The 17,931-nt window shown below is 37.9% G+C and overlaps 2 protein-coding genes across 4 annotated transcripts in view; one reads left to right on the top strand and one right to left on the bottom strand.

The window, feature by feature from the left end:
• DKK3 (dickkopf WNT signaling pathway inhibitor 3) overlaps nucleotides 1-916 on the top strand; it is a 63,615-nt gene extending 62,699 nt beyond the window's left edge. The window contains exon 8 of the mRNA XM_036762388.1: nucleotides 172-916. Within this exon, the coding sequence (XP_036618283.1) occupies nucleotides 172-421 (250 nt within the window). The 3' untranslated portion in view covers nucleotides 422-916. The remainder of the gene's footprint in view (nucleotides 1-171) is intronic.
• A 5,225-nt stretch (nucleotides 917-6,141) lies between these two features.
• Nucleotides 6,142-17,931, bottom strand: part of USP47 (ubiquitin specific peptidase 47) — a 102,899-nt gene continuing 91,109 nt past the window's right edge. For all 3 annotated transcript variants that reach the window (XM_036762291.1, XM_036762293.1, XM_036762294.1), the window contains 9 exons: nucleotides 15,456-16,233; nucleotides 11,703-11,878; nucleotides 11,439-11,519; nucleotides 10,543-10,658; nucleotides 10,005-10,123; nucleotides 8,866-8,996; nucleotides 8,358-8,405; nucleotides 8,138-8,268; nucleotides 6,142-7,674 (listed from right to left, as the gene is read on the bottom strand). In XM_036762291.1, the coding sequence (XP_036618186.1) occupies nucleotides 7,500-7,674; nucleotides 8,138-8,268; nucleotides 8,358-8,405; nucleotides 8,866-8,996; nucleotides 10,005-10,123; nucleotides 10,543-10,658; nucleotides 11,439-11,519; nucleotides 11,703-11,878; nucleotides 15,456-16,233 (1,755 nt within the window). In that variant the 3' untranslated portion in view covers nucleotides 6,142-7,499. The remainder of the gene's footprint in view (nucleotides 7,675-8,137; nucleotides 8,269-8,357; nucleotides 8,406-8,865; nucleotides 8,997-10,004; nucleotides 10,124-10,542; nucleotides 10,659-11,438; nucleotides 11,520-11,702; nucleotides 11,879-15,455; nucleotides 16,234-17,931) is intronic.

Genomic DNA, 17,931 nt, shown 5'->3' with positions numbered 1-17,931 from the left:
ATTGCGTCCATGCTTTGGGCAATGTTACTTGAGCTATGGATACGGAGTTGAATACAGGAGCTTCATTGCTGCTTCTGAGCTGGGATCTGGTCTCCGTTAAAGTGCTAAACACAAGGTTAAGGCAGAGTCACGCTGGGGAATTGTGACCAAACTTAGCTACTTGCTTCCTAGGCACAACTTGGTGTATGTGTGCGAACTATCCTTCAATAAAACAAGGCGTGAAGACAAAGAGCATGCAATGACAAACGAGGGCCTTCTATTCAGCTTGCTGCCTGGAGACATTACGGAGGACCAGGAAGATGATGGCGATCTCATCCAGGAAGTCCGTAGGGAACTGGAAAACTTGGAGAGAGATCTTTCTGAAATCTCTCTAGATGAGCCTGCTGTGACCTCTGATCTGTTTTATGTGGATGAGATCTAAATCAACAAGGACAGCTTTGTAATCTAGTCTTTTTACAACTGTAATTTGTGTATATTGTCTTGCTTGTATAGGCCCCATTCACTGTTGGATAGAAGTGCAATTCAATAACTAATATATTTTGAGGGAATATTTTTCATGCATGTTCAGATGAGGTTTTTTTCAGTGTGTTTTTGGTTAATTTACACATCTGGACCAAAAAGAGGTTGCACTAAAAAAAAATTAGGCTTGCTATGCTTTGGCCAGATGACTCAAAATTAGGGGTATAAAAATAATTCTTATTTTTGCACTTGCTCAGCTTAAATTACCCCCAATATTTAATATGAATGGTAGGGAAATGGCATTTCCCCCCTTCAAGATGGTTTGAAAGTTTTTGGGAGGATGAGCTGTAAAGGGAAACAATTTTCCCCACTAATGGTTTTTATTTAGGGACAGTGAACTTTAGCCATGTACAGAATTCCTTGTAATTTTGAAAATATAATCATGGTAAAATGGCAACAACTGAAGTTTCTGAGTATTCTTTACATTAAGAATCCAGGTGTCCAAATCTTAAAAAAAACATCTCCAATCAACTCCACAAAAAACTGTAACTAACGCATTAGAAAGGGAAAATGTGATTCTATTTCAAAGCATGGCTGAAATGAAACGTGGCTGTAGAAGAGTCCCCCACATCCTCTGAATTTAAGCATATTTACTCATCGGTGATAACATTCTCAGCAACTGTCTGAACACCCAACTTCCTGGTAGAGAGAGATGGTATTTTAAAAGTTCTCTTATGGCATTAGCTTTAGTAACCTGGTATGACTGAGGTAAACGGCAAATACTAACAAAATGAGGGCTTTGTGCAGTTCTGCCTCACTTACATCCAATTCACTTGCAAGTCGAGACATCACCCTCACAAAGTCATCAGTCCTCTTTGAGAATGAAGGACAACCAAGCGCTGCCCGCCGCCCCCCCCCCCCCACGCCCTCAAACAAGACTCTTTGGGTGATTTAGGATATTTACAATTTATATTATTCTTCAGTTGCTATTGAGCAATCTTAATAAAATGGAAAGGCAGGAGTTATTGAGTAGTTGCTGCCCCATTAGAATAGCAACATTTTTTTAAACAATCTATGCCAACCTCTTAAATTTCCATGAAAAATTAGTAAGACCAATTCTTACAGACCATTAAGGAGTGAGAGGCAGTGTGGTATAGAGAATAGAGAGTGCGCCTCAGTCAGAATGATCTGAGTTCAAGTCCCATCACTGACACATAATGGCTTTGTTACCCAGTGTCCCGGGGACCTCTGTAGGGATGCTGCAGATGGGCATTGATAGAATTGCCTCATGGAGTGTTCCCTATACCAATAAAATCATGGATTAGAGTTGCTACCACCACCTTCTCTCCCTACAAAAATGGGTGGGAATTATCTCAAAAAATTAGTTCAGTACCTTTCACTTAAATAAACTTATCATTCAAAGCTGCAAAGGGCACTTCAAACATCAGAAGAAAATATAAAAGGCTAGTCAGTACCTTTCACTTAAACCTATCATTCAAAGCTGCAAAGGGCACTTCAAACATCAGAAAATATGATATAAAAGGCCACCTTCCATCCTGGGGCCAAAGGATGAACTATCAATCTAATTTTCTATTGCTAGTCCAAAAGTGTTTGGAAGATGGAATGCTGATGATCAAGTAAAGCTCATACACAGCATGTGCTGTCAATGACTTTCTGGGACCAAAAGCTAAAAATCATTTTGGAGCAAAATGACATTAACGAGCTGTTTCCAAAGATACTTAAAAAAATTATCCACTATTAGAGATAGCTGTGATCATTAAACCACATTTTACAAACTATTTTGTGACAATAAGGAATCTCGATTTAAAGGGGAACCTAGATATCAAACAGTTCAACTCCAACCCAAAGAAATAACCCTTAAGTGTCTTTTCATAAAAACACATCCAGTGATGTGCTCATCACCTGAAATAGCTTTAACTGCAGTGTTCCTCCTTATAGTGAATTTGTCTCCCTAAAATTTCTACTGAAGGATCTGTAACAATACACGATTCTAATGCCTTGTCTTCAAATTTTTGAAGACAGTAATGATCCTGTTTCTTCTGTCTCCCTCTCCCAGGTTAAACATCCCCAGTTCAACTCTTATGAATTTTGAACTCTTCAAGTCTTTGGTATTAATACTGGCTCTGCCACTCTAGCTGTGACAGTGGGCAGGGAACGGAGCCTTTTGGGATCTCCATTTCTTCACCTGTAAAACAAGGGGGCTGTGCAAGATAGGAATGACTAAACTCCCTTTCAGCTATAAAATTTTCTGACCCAGGTGGTTTCCAGGCTTATGGGTTATTCTCTATTGATAAACAGATCTAAGTATCGTTAGATAGCTACCAAAAAGACCTCACTTTTAAGGTAAACAGCTGAGAAGTGAGGGCATCTGGAGGGACCATCATCTCCTCCCACATCCTCCAAATCTTTTTACATTTTCATCTTGTCCTTTGCTCCACTGAGGGAGGGTTTGCTTCATCAGTTTCACTCCTCCTCAATTTTGCCCATTGAACTAGTTCCTTTCTCGATACCTACAAATACATCCAGGCAGCAACTCTACTGCCCTAGTTCAAAACAAACAAACAAACAAAAACCAAAACCAAAAAAAATTGTACCTGGCCCTGCCATTTCTGCAAACTAATGCTGTGCAGTTTTATTCCCCTTTACTGCCCAGGTTCAAGGGTTCTTAAGGACTAAGGTTAAGGATTCTTAACTTTTTTGGTGTCATGGACCCTTTGGCAGCCTGATAAATCCTGTGTACCCTTTCACAGAATGTTTTTAAATGCATATGATAAAATACCTAGAATTACAAAGGAAACTAATTCTATGTGGTTATTTTTTAAAAGCTCATGGATCCTAGGTTAACTGATGCTAACCTATACCCTTCCTAGGTATCTATTCTCACTTGTTCCATTCCATTATAGCATGCTACATCTCAATCCATTAGACAAAGGCTAGGAGCTAACCAAGGCGGTCTACTGAAACTGCTCGTCAAGCTCACCGACAATCTTTTAACTGCTAAGTCTGACATCCTGTCTTGGTCTTCAGCCTTTTGGACCTTGCAGCAGTTTTTAGCAGTTATTCGCAACCTACTGTAGTCTTCCTTCTTGGCTTCCATGATACTGTTCTTTCCTTTTTAGCCTCCCTTGCTGGTTCATCATTATCTTCCACCTCTTAAGTCATGGGTGTCTTCCGAAGCTATTACTAGGGCTTTTCCTTGGTTCAATGATCTCTATATAGATGGAGCAATTAGGTGGCAGACTGGATGGAGCACTGGCATTGCAATCAGTAAGACCTGAGTTCAAATAAATTCTAACCTGAGCTGTATGACTCTGGTCAAAAGATTTAACCTTTTTCTGCCTCCTTTTTTCATCTGTAAAATGAGGGTTTGGACTCAATGATCTTACACAGAGGTGAGAAATACACTAGCCATATTCAACCCACAACTTTTTGGGGTACAGACCAAACCAGCTTAAAATAGAATTTGGGAAATATTTTAATAAACCAAAACACAACATAACATGTTAATGTGATTTTCTAAATCAATATGCAAACTGCGGATAGTCTCATGTATGGCTTGGTAACTACCACCTCCCTTCTACTTGAATTTGACACCACTGGTGCCTTTCAGTTCTAAACCTAGCAGGCAGCTTTAATCTCTCTCTAGTTTCCTACCAATTGCTTAGTGGACTTCATCACCTGGATGTTCAACCTACCAGCAACTCATACTTAACATGTCAAAAGCAGAACTAGTTATCCACCCTAAATACATCCCTCCCCCAAAGTTCTCTAATGGACATTACCAGCCTCTCAGTCACCCAGGTTCCTGATGTCAAGGTTGTCTGCCTCTTCCTCCCTGGTTCCTCATAGCTGTTAGTTGCCAAATTTTGTCAATCCCTGCCCCCTTCCCCCCAGATTTCTCATCTTTCTTGGCAGTCTTTCCACTTGGTGTGGTAGAGGGGCTAAAAAGCTGGCCTCGAAGCCAGGAAGACCTTTGACACCTACTGGCTATTCAGAGCCACTTGGCTCTAGTTGAGTCCCAACTACTCGGTGCTTTAGACAAGAGGTATCAAACTCTGAGTGGCAAGTGGCCTGCAAGAACTTCTGCGATTTTCCAAGTTGATATGTGGCCTGGAGGGATGTTTCTACTTAAGCTCAATCTTGCTGCTCTAGATCAGGGCTTCTAGAGTCTAGACAACTTGTAAGGCAGAAGAGGGGCTGACTTGTACGAGGTGGAAAAGTGTCCACAATGAAGCCCAAGTCCACTTCCTATCCCTATCCAATTATGTGGCCATTAAGGCCTTCTACCCCTTTCACTTTCCTATTGTAGCTAATGTTTTCCTTCCAAATTATTCTTCACACACCTGCCAAAATAATTTTCTGCAGAACACAGGTCCAACCAGGTCAGTCCCCATGCTCAAAAATCTTCAGTGGCTCACTATTGCCCCTAGGAAAATACTACCCACATTGGAGCCTAGTGTGTAATGTCCTGAAAAACCTGCATCTAATCTACCATTCCAGCCATCATGCAACTTCCACTGAATGCTCAACATAGCAGTGAAGCCGTACTCAACATTCTCTCTACTGACACGTCTATGAATACACCATTACCTCTCAGCACCCTTCACTTACGGGTCAATTTTGTCACCTCTTTCAAACCACTTTCCCTCATTTCCTGGTTGTTAAGGACTCTCCTTCTTGAAGTTACCTTATTTCCTTTAAAATAAAACAACTTATCTGTGTATATGGTATATCCTATTTTCTTCCCTACATGGCTGAATTAAGCTCTTTGAGGGCAGAAACTTGTCCAAGATCAAAAAAGTTGTTTTTTTGGCAGGACACGATCATTTAATGTTTATTGAACTGAAAAGTTATTCTCAAAAATATCGTGCCCACGACAGTCCAGAAAAATCCCAAACTGCTGAGAATACAATGGGCCTGTTTTATGTGATCTCAATGTGCTACTTCCATGAATGAGGCCAAAGACTTATGTGAATATTTTCATTAGCTGACATTTCATTTTGTCAATACTGAAGTTAGGGATGAATTCTGTGGTCATGGAACCAAGTGATGGCAACAGACCCACCTTGGTGATGAAACCACAAACACCGATCAGTTTCACTATCAGTGAACTTGACGTTTGCAGTGCCTGCCTGAAAAAGCATTGATGTGCTATGAGCCAAGTGCTGCAACACTTTCCCCACTCACTGTTTCATAAATGCAGGCAGGGAAGCAGGTCCAGGCTCCCTCCTTCAGAACAACACTCTGATTTCAAAGCACCTTTACCTTCCACAATAGGGCCTGACTTCAGGTGCCTGACTGTGACCCTGGACTTTGGAATTTTGTTGCTTTCTCTGACATCCTGTAATTCTAAGTCATATTGAAGACTGGCCTGAGGTTATTTGAGAAACAAATCTGAGGTCTCAAATTCAGATTGTAAGAAATTAATTCCTTAGATGATGTTCAATTTTGAAATATTAACAGGGTAGTTAAAAGTAAGTCCTCCTTTTACTAAGATTATTTTAATTGCTTCCATCTTATACGTACTATATTGAGTAAATTAACCATTACTTCTTTTTTTAGAGACACAACACATATTATTTGTCATAAAGCATGTATTTAAACAAAATTACATCCAACATCTACCCAGATTCTAAAACCACAAAAGTTTAATAACTAAAATAACACAACAGAATGAACAAATGTTTTATTGGCATGTTCATTGTTGTAAACAGCATCTGGCATGAAAAAAGTTTACCAAAACCTTTTACTGATTTTATAAATTAGATGGCATTTCCAAAAATTATATAGAATTGTTCTCATTTATATTTTTATTTAGCAAAGTGAAAACTTGCTGATTCTATAGTCTTCGCAATGAATTCAAGTTGACTGTATCTGTCTTGTATGATGACCTAATCTTATTAGCAAGATTATTTTGTAAGATTTTAAGACATTTCCGAAAGTTAAACTACATGTTACTATAAATCAATTCCAAAAATTAAAGTGGGACTTACAAGGGTTCTAGAAGATTCAAACTTGGAGTCTTCAAAAATGAAATGTACAAAAAAGGCAGCTGAATAGAAAAGCCTCATTAACAAAGAAAAAGAAAATCCTATAGGACCCAGCATTGTGAAACCTAACCGAGGATTAAATTTAAATATGTTGTGATACTTTCAAATGTACACAAATGTACATAGTGAAAAATGATGTGGGAAAAGATTAGCCTTGGTAAATATCTGAACTGTGATTTTGAAAACTGAAAGGGCAAATTTTATTTACAATGTTGGATGAAATAGTGTGAAATTCTTTTCTACATCTGAAACCTAACGAAAATCAGTCACAGTTACAATACAGTAGTAAACTGAGACATCACCTGCTGGGAACTTTCTAAAGGGAACTTTCTGATGTTATTTTGAGAATGATGTTCCTAATACTTAAAAACAAAAACAAAAACACCACCACCCCCAAAACAAGCAAGCAAACAAGCAAACAAAACACCTTCACACTTCTTACTGTTACAGCTGGTTCTGATAATGACTCCATTATGTCTTCAGCTCCTACTTCTGCTGTTTTCTGTGAGTTAACACAAGTTGCATTTACTTCCGAATCGTCAATGAGGTAATGTGTGTATCAGTGAAACAAAGAAAATCATTCATTCATTCATGGCCTTTGCACAGCTTTTATTATTAAGCTATGAGTATCCTGTTCGAGGCTAGTTTTACTAGCTACTTTGTGCACATTATCGTCCTCATAAATGTTCACGCATTTCCCCCCGCCCCCTTTCCTAGTTATAGGGTTTTTTTTATTTGCACATCCCTTTTAGCTTTACAGTACATTTGACCATAGTGCACAACATGATTCCAAGTTCAATCAGTGACCCACCGGCCACTGAGCTTCTGATTGGCCAACGGCATCCCAATCAGTGCTGGTGTCATTACTTTACCCCTAAGAGTGTCCGGGCCATAACGGCACTACACAGTAGTAGCAAACCTTCCAATTAAAACAAAAAATCCCCCAGGGAAAATGCTACACTAGAAGAATCAGTCTTGAGTCAAATCTTTATTTGGTGCTCCGTCCAGATAAATTTTTAGTGCTTTTTCTTTACGAGGAGAGTAGGTTACACGATGTCCAGTTTTCTGGAGCCGGCTGCTTTCCTTTTTCATCAGTTCATTTCTTTGCTCATCTGTCAATTCCATTATTTCTTCAGTTTTATCCCTAAATTCAAATGATCACATCTGTTAAAATTAATTCTTCAACAATTTACGAGGGAAAAAAATTGCTCTGATTTGAACAATGCTGATAAATTGAAAAACAATAATTAAACTAGAGAAGTCTCCAGCAAGATAAGTGACCAAGTATTTCCTTCCACCATTCCCCCACCTTCCCTCCCCTCCCCTCCCCATCTTCAGTATTGCATCATTATCCTTACCTTATTTAACCAGGAAATGCTACGATTCCTGTTAGAAGTCAAAGCACCAGTCACTGATGTAGTTATAAAGTATGACACACAGGCTGCCTGACTACAAAAAACAGTCTAGAAGGGTATTAACAACCATCTGCCTTCCACAGATAGCTAACAAAGATAGTTATCCACATTAGCCTAGACTTGGTTTTTAAAATATAATTAGAGTAAAAGGTAGTCTGACTGCCTAGTCAACAAGCATGCTAGCAACATTACCTATAAAATATCACTGCGCCATCATCACAGATATAAAGGGGCCACACATTCAATGTAGAAACTTTAGGATTCCAATCCAAATCCTGGTGAATTTCTAGGACAGATATGTCACAGGGAAATGTTCCTCTGCCCTGAGGAAGAGACCATATTCCATGAATACATATGTCATGCCAGTAGACATGTTGGCACTCAGGCACATTACATACATCACTGATCTCACCTTTGCAAATTCAATATCTTCTAAAGGTATGCCACTGATTTCGCAGAGCTGGGGGGAAAAAAACCACAATCAAACATGTTTGTGATGACTTATTTTTCTCAGTTTTGAAGATAAAATTCCTCCTCCCCCCAATGCATACAACAGATTAAAATTCAAAGTGAGAAAGTATACACTGTGTATAAGAAAGCACTGCACTTATTTGTTCTCGTGTTACGAGTTCTCTGCCTTCTGACCAGTCTGAAAATCAGAACGACTGATTAAAAATGAGTCAGATGCCTCAATAAACTCATCTGTTGGTGGCAGAGGGTAAAAAGTCTTTCAAAGTATTAGCTGCCCCACAACCAAAGGAAACATGCGACCAAGTCAAAGTTGAGACTATTAGTAGGTGCTTTCAATATTCCAACTCAAGAGATTGTTTCTCAAAAGCTCTTTAGCTCTAAAAGCTAACAAAATCATGCTGTGCAAAGAAAACATTCATAACGGTGCATGACAGACAAAGGAAATTCACCTTCTCTCTCAGTTCATCAACGCTACTGCTTTCCAACACCACCTCTTGGAAAGGGTCCAGTCTCATCTCTGATGGCCTCCACCGCCTTGACAGCACAGCCAGTTGTGACATGGATTTCATCTTCTCCACCCCTAAGAAATTCAAGATTAAAAATTTATCTTCTTGCTAAAGAGTAACACATTTTATTTTAGTAAAACTGTTCAAAATAAGAAAAATGGAATTCTAAGTATTATCAAACTGATCTGGCAAAAAGTAAAGAACAGATACTGAGTATGTCTTTTTTTAACTTAGGTAGTTAAAGTTACTTGTACAATTTCACTCTTTCTCCTCTCCCCCACCAATTTACTCCTAAATTGAAGGGGTGGTGGTGTTAAGATGGAAACATGGGTAATAGTGAATCCAGGTTGATGGAAATGCTGTCAGCCCTTTACCCTCCCCCTGGCCAGTAACAATTCTTCTGTTTCCCTCCAGGGTTGGTTACTCAAGTGCCACCTCTTCTATGGTGCCTTGCCTGACTACTACTGCTCACGGCTAGGATTCCCTATAAGCAGTTTATTATAAATCCTACTGAACTTTGGTTATTTTCCCCTTAAAAATGTAAACCAGGAGGATGGAGACCACATCCTTCCCACCCTATAGCACAGGGTGAGAATATACAAGAAGTGCTAATTAAAACTCCAAACAACCACTTTCCTTGTAATCCTCAGGTCCTGAGGCCTGACACTGCTTTGGGGGAGTTGCCTGGGCTAGTACCTAGCCCTGATCACTGAAGAAGAGGAATGGGGTGAGGGAGAGCCGTCCTCAGTCAGAGAGATCTTTGACACAGCCTGTCTGCGTGGCCCTGGAGAGGAAGGACTTGTCTAGTAGATGCTGATCTGTACAGGTAGAGGAAACTCCTTACAAGGCTCTCTCTACATAGCTCCAGTAAGAAAAATAAAATCACTTCTGTCAAACATACCTTTTAGATCTTACTGTTTCTAAAGAGGAGACAGAATCCAAATTTTTTTCTTAAAAAGTTAATTCTTAATGTAATGTCAATATGTCTTGCTGCCTATTTATTGTCTGATCAAAACCTCAGTTTTTATTAGTTTCTAAATGGTTTTGAAGACAATAATTTTCTGATAATGCATGGATAATACCATCAAGCGCTTCAAGGAAAACCTCCCAGTTGCTGGAAATATTAATATCCTCTTCATAGACGTGATAATCCAAGAAGACTGTGCCAGGATTCTTCCATGTTTTTTTTCTTAGACGAAACCTATGAAAGTATTTAGACATATTAAGCCTCTCTCCTTTCAAAGTTCTTAACCTTAAAAAACTGATGTAATCCTTAAGAGAAATGTTCACTGGAGAGGTGAAAAGACAAATGGCTACAGGAAAGGTGTACTGAAAACCCCTAAACACTTGCCTTTGAGCACTTAGTATGCCTTCAAACAGATCACTTTGGTAAGGGTCATCAGAAATCCCCAAGACCATCCTCCTCATGTTAGAGAGGAGGAAACTAGCCTCCTCACAGCCACATGTTAGTCCTTGTTAAATAAAATGGAAGCCCTACAACTCTGAACAGCTCAGGCAATTCTGACCTTGTTTGGCTGGGATGACAACTGGAAATGATTAATCTATGCATCCATTCTCCTTTAAACCATGCCACCTGAGGAGTGTGCAGATGTCTTTTACCTGTCAATGCTGAGTTCCAGCCCACACTGCTCCCTGAGCTGGGGGAGGAGCTCTTCTTTAGACTGTCGAACCGTCATGCCTTTAGCAAAAACTGCATCCAGAAGAAACCTACAGGGCTGTAAATGCAAAACAACTGGTTTCAGAATTCCTTAAAATACAGAGCTGCAGCATTCAACTGTGCTATCTCATACTTGTATACTGAAAATGAAAAGAACAAATGGGAGGAAACATGCTGAGAAGACTCAAACTATACTTAACACAAATCATACAAACTAGGGACCCATAGCAATCTGAGAGGAAATCAGCAAGGCAACAGCAGCTTTGAGATACGCCTTCTACTGTTGTACCACACTTTTATTTCTCTCTTATACTAATATTTTACTTTTCATGTCTCTGTCTTATTTTCCCAGATGACGATCCCCTTAAGGGGGGGTTTTTGTCTTTCCAATTCTTTGTGTTCTGCCACAGTACCTACCACAGAAACGAAAATATTTGTTCACTATTTAAGAACTGAGATTCAATTAAGATAAACATTTAGTAAAAGGAAAAAATTTAAAAGCAGATCATATGAATCTTCTTACTGTGAAATCCCTTTTCCACAGAATCCCTGCTCACCTTAGATAATCAAAAGGTTTTGGAGAGATCAAAAGTAGCTTTTTCTCAAGAGAAGATGGGGGACCCCAAGACCTAGAATTTAAAACTAATAGTAAAATCCTTTCTCTATCAAAGTCCTACTTTCAGATGAAGACTTTATTCTGATCACAACTTAGAAAGCTCTGTTCTAAGAGGCTGCTATGGAAGCAGTAGCCACATCAATGAAGTCACATATTGTTTGAAGTACTAAATGTTCCAAAATCACAAGATTCTCTTACTATGATTTCAAAGAAATTCCTTACCTCTTGCTCATTTACTAAAAGCTGGTATACTTTGACTCGGTACTCGCCCTTCTTCAGTGCTCTCCCCAATCTAATTGTAATCTACAAGTCAGAAAAAACATTTGTCAGATGTAGAACAACAAAGACAATGAAAAATAGTTACTTAGGGATTAGCTGCCATGACAGTAAGGCCCTCAACTTCACTTGGTGAGAAAATGAGCAAATGATGCTCTCAAATCAACCACTCAAATCTGGCTCTAGCAATAAATAACTATTTTCATTAACCTTGTTGTCATCTGAAAATGATGAAAGTGTTTCATTCAGTCGGACGCTCTCAAACTCCTGATTGCTGGCATAGACTCGAAAAACTTTGAAGTGAGAAGACAGAACTCCAACAAAGGGCTCCAAATGTTGTTTGAAGGCAGCCAGTGTAATTCTTTTATCAACATGCACCATCAACCCTAAGCAAAAAAAATATTTAAAAAAAAAATCTAACAGCATAAATGCAACAATAAATGAAACATTTGTGCATTTTAAGTAGAAAAGAGTTGAATTTCAGTCACGTAATCAATATTTAGGTGCTAAATATTGCTTTACTCAGTTAAAAGAAAGCACAACACTGAACCAAATCCAAGTACTTGCTTTAAAACTGTCCTAAAATAAATCCTAATAAAATGAAAACGTTTTAAAGATGTGTATTAACTTCTATGAAGAACTAGAAAGCTAATTTCTTGAGTTTTCCTAGTAATTTCTGGTAAATATGGGGAACGTATATGATAGATATACTAAATGATTATAATTCTTAAAATATTTTACCTGCTCATTAACTCCTGGAAGACATTTTAAAAAACGATCTCTTTGTCTCCCATTAAAACACTGTTTTTTAATATAGTTGGATGTCAAAGGGAAAAAGTATATATAGGGGATTACATATTATCAGTGGTTTAATTTCAAGAAAAGCTACTCAAGCATAAGTCTTGCTGTAGGTATCTTTTTTTTTCTTTTTGCAGGGGGGAAGGCAGGGCAATTGGGGTTAAGTGACTTGCTCAAGGTCACACAGTTAGTCAAATGTCTGAGGCCGAATTTGAACTCAGGTCCTCCTGAGTTCAGGGCTGGTGCTCTACTCACTGCGCCATCTAGCTGCCTCTGTAGTTATCTTATATAAGCTGTTTACCACAAATTTTTTCTAAATTGTGGGGTGGGATCTTTTAGGAATATTATCCCAATTTATAGCATATTTCTATTATTCCAACGAAAAGCAAAAACTGAATATTGTTTACTTTAATTCACCATTCCTATTACTAAAAAACCAAAGCATTAGTGCATATTTCTTCTCCTTACACCCAGCAAAAACTTTAGTATTATATTTTTCTAAAAAGCAGGAACTGTTATATAGTTCCAGTGTCATAAATGCCCATTTTGTGGGAGGGCATAATTTGTCCTTCATAATATTAATTGTAAAAGCTCAGAGATAAGCAGCCTAATAGCTCTGGTTTGCCTTAATTCATACAAGAAGCATTTATTAAATGTCTTATTATGCCAGGGACTGTGTAACTGCCACCTATAAACTGATGTACAAATTCCTTTTTCAAACAACCAATATTTTTAGACCATGGAGTACAGTCTCATGAACTTACTACGTGTATAATGCTGTCTTAACTACTATTTGTCTTTGTTCAAGTTTCAAGGCTGTAAATTCCTCAGAGGGAGGACCATGTCTTGTACTCTATGAAGGATCCAGCATGGTGCTTTATACAGATGCTAAATAAGGATCTGTTAATCCATACAGTTCATGATTTATAGACACTGATTGTATTCCCTCCCCTTAAGTCTTCAACTCTAGGCTAAAAAGGCTATCATACTATTTCAGCTCCTTATCCCTGCAACGTTTGAGTTGTTCCTTCCTAATAACTACATGTTTTGGTCTCCACACTCCAAAAATGTAAGAAACATTTCCAGGGTAGAGGTAGTATGGCTTTTTTACACAGGTAGAAAAGTTTCAATTTTTTTCAATCATTCATCCTGTTTGCAGGAAAAGGTCCATGAGGACAAATAAATGTCCTGGTTGGTATCTGAAGGCCAAGGGTTTATTTTTCAACAAATATTATTTGGATTATTGATCTCTCAATAAATCACTTTACACTTGCCTGGACAAAAACCTATCTGCAACTCTTCCATTCAGTCACATGATCTTGTGAAATGTTCCTGCAGCTTTGGGCCACCAGTTTCCTATTTCACAACCCAGGACTCAAATGTTATCTGCCAATTTGCAGATTTCCTAGGAATCTATTTTAAAATTATTTACAAAATTGTGATAATCTAGACCTAGTCACACTCAGTGAAAGACCTTATTATTTACAGCTTTCTTTTCAGAGACATTTGTACTTATCCCTAAATTGTGTCTGTTGTCTCTAAATAAATTCTGTGAAAAAAAATTTGTCATGCGAAGTCTTTAAAAAAAAATCAAGTAGAAATTAAATCAATCATTGTAAATGATTCCCCATCAACATCACTATTCCTCGCTTAGCTGATCTTTTAAGTCATTTTGTCAGGTATGGCTATCCTTTCTAGAAATAATGCTGATGTGACACCTATCAGGTATACAGCCTAATGATTCTTTATTAAAGCTTCTCTGAACTTTCCCAGAATAGGCACTTTACTTAGTTTTAGGGAAACTGCTGGAAGTCCCCTTAGATTATACTGGCCATCTGCTAACTGAAATTTGCTATTTGTAACTACTAAGTACAAGTTTCACTTGATAAGGAAGTGATTTGCCCTCAAATCTTGGGTATAAGTGAACATATCCATGTTGGGGAGGGGAAAAAGGTGTCAGGGAAAGAGGGGTATACTTCAAGGAAAATGAATGATTGTACCTCACAAGTCATCTCCACAAGGTACAAGGAAGTGAAGTGTGTGTAGTGAAACCCATCTGATTTCTCCAGCTGCATTCTGACTCTACATTTTCATCAAGTTTCTTAAAAATTCTTGGTTAGAGGTCATCAGTTCTAATACTGGCTACACATAGTTTGTCAATAGCTTTCGAACAAGGGTTCTTAACTTTTTTTTGTATTGTGCTCCTCACAACCCTACCTAGTTTATATTCCTGAACCTCCTGTGGGAGTTTGGCAAAGCCTATGGATCCTTCTCAAAGAAATGTTTTTAAATTCATAAAATAAAATATTTAAGATAAATTCAACTATATTGAAATACAGTGACTAAAACTTAAACAAAAACCAAGCTCACAGACCACAGGTTAAGAACCCCTGCTCTAGAACACTGTGTGTTTTCTATTATTTGGTCTAATGTCTTTGACTCTCCTTAACATCCTCCTCAGTAAAGACAAACATCTGATTTCTCATTTCAATACTTTTCCTATCCCTTAGATGTCTTATATATTGTGATCACAACTAAATGTCAGAAAGACTTTCTTACTGATGTGTTTTTAAAAATCTATTATTATTGACAAGTGGGGTATACCTTAGTTAGTTCTGTTCAAATTTTTCCTTAGCAAAATGAAAAGATCTTTTTTCAAAATTTTACTTCTCCAGCTATTCATGAAAGTATTTTCTTTTCTTTCCCATAACAGAGTAATTTTAAAAAATTCAGAATACTTTACTCCTGGGTTTTTGAATATGACATATTTCTTCAACAGTATCCATGCTTTCTGGTGTTACTTATTTTTAAAACTATTCCTATTTTCCCCCTAACCAAAACCATCATTTATCACAATTCCCTTTTCTAAAATAAACAGTAGTTTTAACCTCTTTTGCCAGAAAGGCTGAAGGTGTTGCATTTTTAATATGTTATCTGTATGTAAATTCACCAACTTAATTTTACCAAGAAAATTATAACAAAAGCTATAAAGTGCAAGATTTTACAAGCTTGCATAAACTTTACAGCTTTCACAAATGGATTTAGAAGTGAATGTAATGGACTCCTAGTTTAGTTAAAGATTGCTTATGTATGTATGCATCTAATTCAATATTAAGTAAGATGAACATGGGTAACTGCCTGGTGAAGCTTTAAAGAATTACATACATTTATGTCCTTCCCCAGAACCTTCATCTGCAGCGTAGGATTCTGCTTTGAAATACATGTACTGTGTCTCTCCCCTACTCTTGCCACTTTCATCATATTCACTGTCAGTTCCAGAGTCTTCTTCGGCTGTGTCCCAAGTCTCTTTTTTTCCTTCATTTGCCTTAGATCTTCTACTACTTGTGATACTATGAGAGTCAAGCCCGTTAGCCAAAGGGACTGGGGCACTGTCTGCATTGCACAAAGTGTCACTACTGTGACTGGAACTGAGAATATCACTGTCTACTGAGCTTGTACTCCTGTCATTGTTCACATCAGAGTCTGACCGCTCCTCAGACTGGAAATTTTCTGGATCAGAAGTCTGAATCTGCTGCTCAAGTTCTCTGTTATCTACCGATCCTGAAGAGTCCCTTTCATTCAGAGGCGATTCAATGTTTTCAAAATCACTTGTCTCTGTGCTCTTGCTACTGTCTCCATTGTCTCCATCTTGCTGCTGCTGCAGAGACAAGCTTTTAAGTTTTTCAGTACTTTCTTCCAAGATCGCCTCTACAGATTTCAGGCTCCCCAGAGGTCCTTTACTTCTTTCACAAGCATCGTTTACATGGCCAGAATCCCCAGCAGCTTTCTGGAATGCTGTCCTTTTAGAATGAGATCCTGGAGATTGTTCAGGTAATAAAACAAACAGTCTGATTGTATTTGCATGTCGATCCAGCAGTTTCCACAAATGAGAGTCTGTAAAGGCCATCTGACGATCCAAAGACTCAGAACTTTCGACAAATACCTAAACATTAAGGCAGAGAGTTCCATTATATATCATCGTAGTTTTGGTTCTCAGGTTATCACATGAGAGTTACAGTACTCAAACAGAAGGATACATATTGAATTGGAAAAAAATTTGTTAAAGGAAATTTACTATTTAGGTTACAAGGCATTTAAGTTCAAATGTTTAAGTCAGTACATAAGCTTGTTCTCATTAGTAAATCTCTTCTGTTTAGCATTCTACTGCTTAGGAAAACATATTCTAAACCTCACAGTCACATTAAATCTGAAAAATTTAGTAAGAGTGTGTTGCCCTTGGTAGACAAAGATGGTGCTGTCAGGAGGACAGTGAGCAACATATACATCCATACCTCTCTGAGATAGATGGCTAATCGTTAGTGGTATTGTCTCTGCCAATGAGAAAGATTACCCTCACTGAAAAGTTAACTGACTTGTATGGAAACAGAATTTGCAGTGTGGACCTCACCAGTACCATGTTTCTACTCCATTATTTCTTAACCAGTGAAAGGAACACTTTGATATATTATGAAGAAGTCCTTGAAATAACAAAATCCTGGGTTTCTTCATACCTTTTCTCATTCTAAGCCAGGCTAATGGCAATGGTGGTAATCATGGTGGAAAAGGAAAGAAGGATGGCATTTATATATGTATATGAAAAGGTAACAGAAATGACAAATGGACAAACCAGTAAACCTGGCAAGGTCACAAGTGTGTACAGATTTTAAAAGTTTGGGAGCTATAGCTTTAATCATACGAGCTAAAAATGGACATACTAAGGTGGTTAAACTTAGAAATGAAACAGTTTAATACATAATAATGGAAATATTTTAATACTGTGGTCAAGACACTGAACATTTCCAGGCTTCAGTTGCCTTATTTGTAAATTGAAGGGATTAAATTAGATTCTTTCTAAGATTCCTCCTGCCTCTAACAATTTATAAAATGCTACAAAAGAAAGATAACAATTAAGTTCACACTGGAATTTGTCTATAAATTTTATAAAGGAGTAATACAGATAAAATATTCTAAAGTGGAAAAAGTATAAAAGTATTGTGCTTTCCAGGTGGGTGGCAGGGTGGCAAGGTGGCACAGCGGACAGAGCACTGGGCTTAGAATCAGAAAGACTAATCTTCCTAAGTTCAAATCTGGCCTCAGACACTTACCGGCTGTGTGACCACTTAATCCTGTTTGCCTCAGTTTCCTCACTTGTAAAATGAGCTGGAGAAGGAAATGGCAAACCACACTAGTATCTCTACCAAGATAACCCCCAATGAGGTCATGAAGAATCAGACACAAATATACAACAGTAACAAAAACTGTGCCTTCCCCATTCCTCAAAACATACCATTTCATGCTGTGTTTTCTCAGGAGATTATTACACCGAAGTTCCATCTGGATCTAGTCAGTGCTATTGCATCATTGAGCTTTAGCAAACCATGGACCTCCCATGTCGTATTTATGACTAAGGGGCTTAAAAACCTGATTCTTCCCATTAAACTACTACCAAAAGCTGATTTGGTATTTCAGTTGTAACACTGTAACTATTATACAGCAATATTTATATTTTGTTTGGGTGCTTAACTCTAAGGCTCTATAGTACTGTATATTTTTGATACTGAAATCAATGTAAGACAAAGCTAAAAAACAAAACTAAAAATGCTCAGATAAAGGCAAAAGGATATGACCTTCGAAGTGTCTC

The sequence above is a fragment of the Trichosurus vulpecula genome, chromosome 6 (genome assembly GCF_011100635.1).
Source record: "Trichosurus vulpecula isolate mTriVul1 chromosome 6, mTriVul1.pri, whole genome shotgun sequence".
Lineage (NCBI taxonomy): Eukaryota > Metazoa > Chordata > Mammalia > Diprotodontia > Phalangeridae > Trichosurus > Trichosurus vulpecula.
The sequence above is the reverse complement of the archived record's forward strand: the minus strand, read 5'-3'. Positions and strand labels throughout refer to the sequence as shown.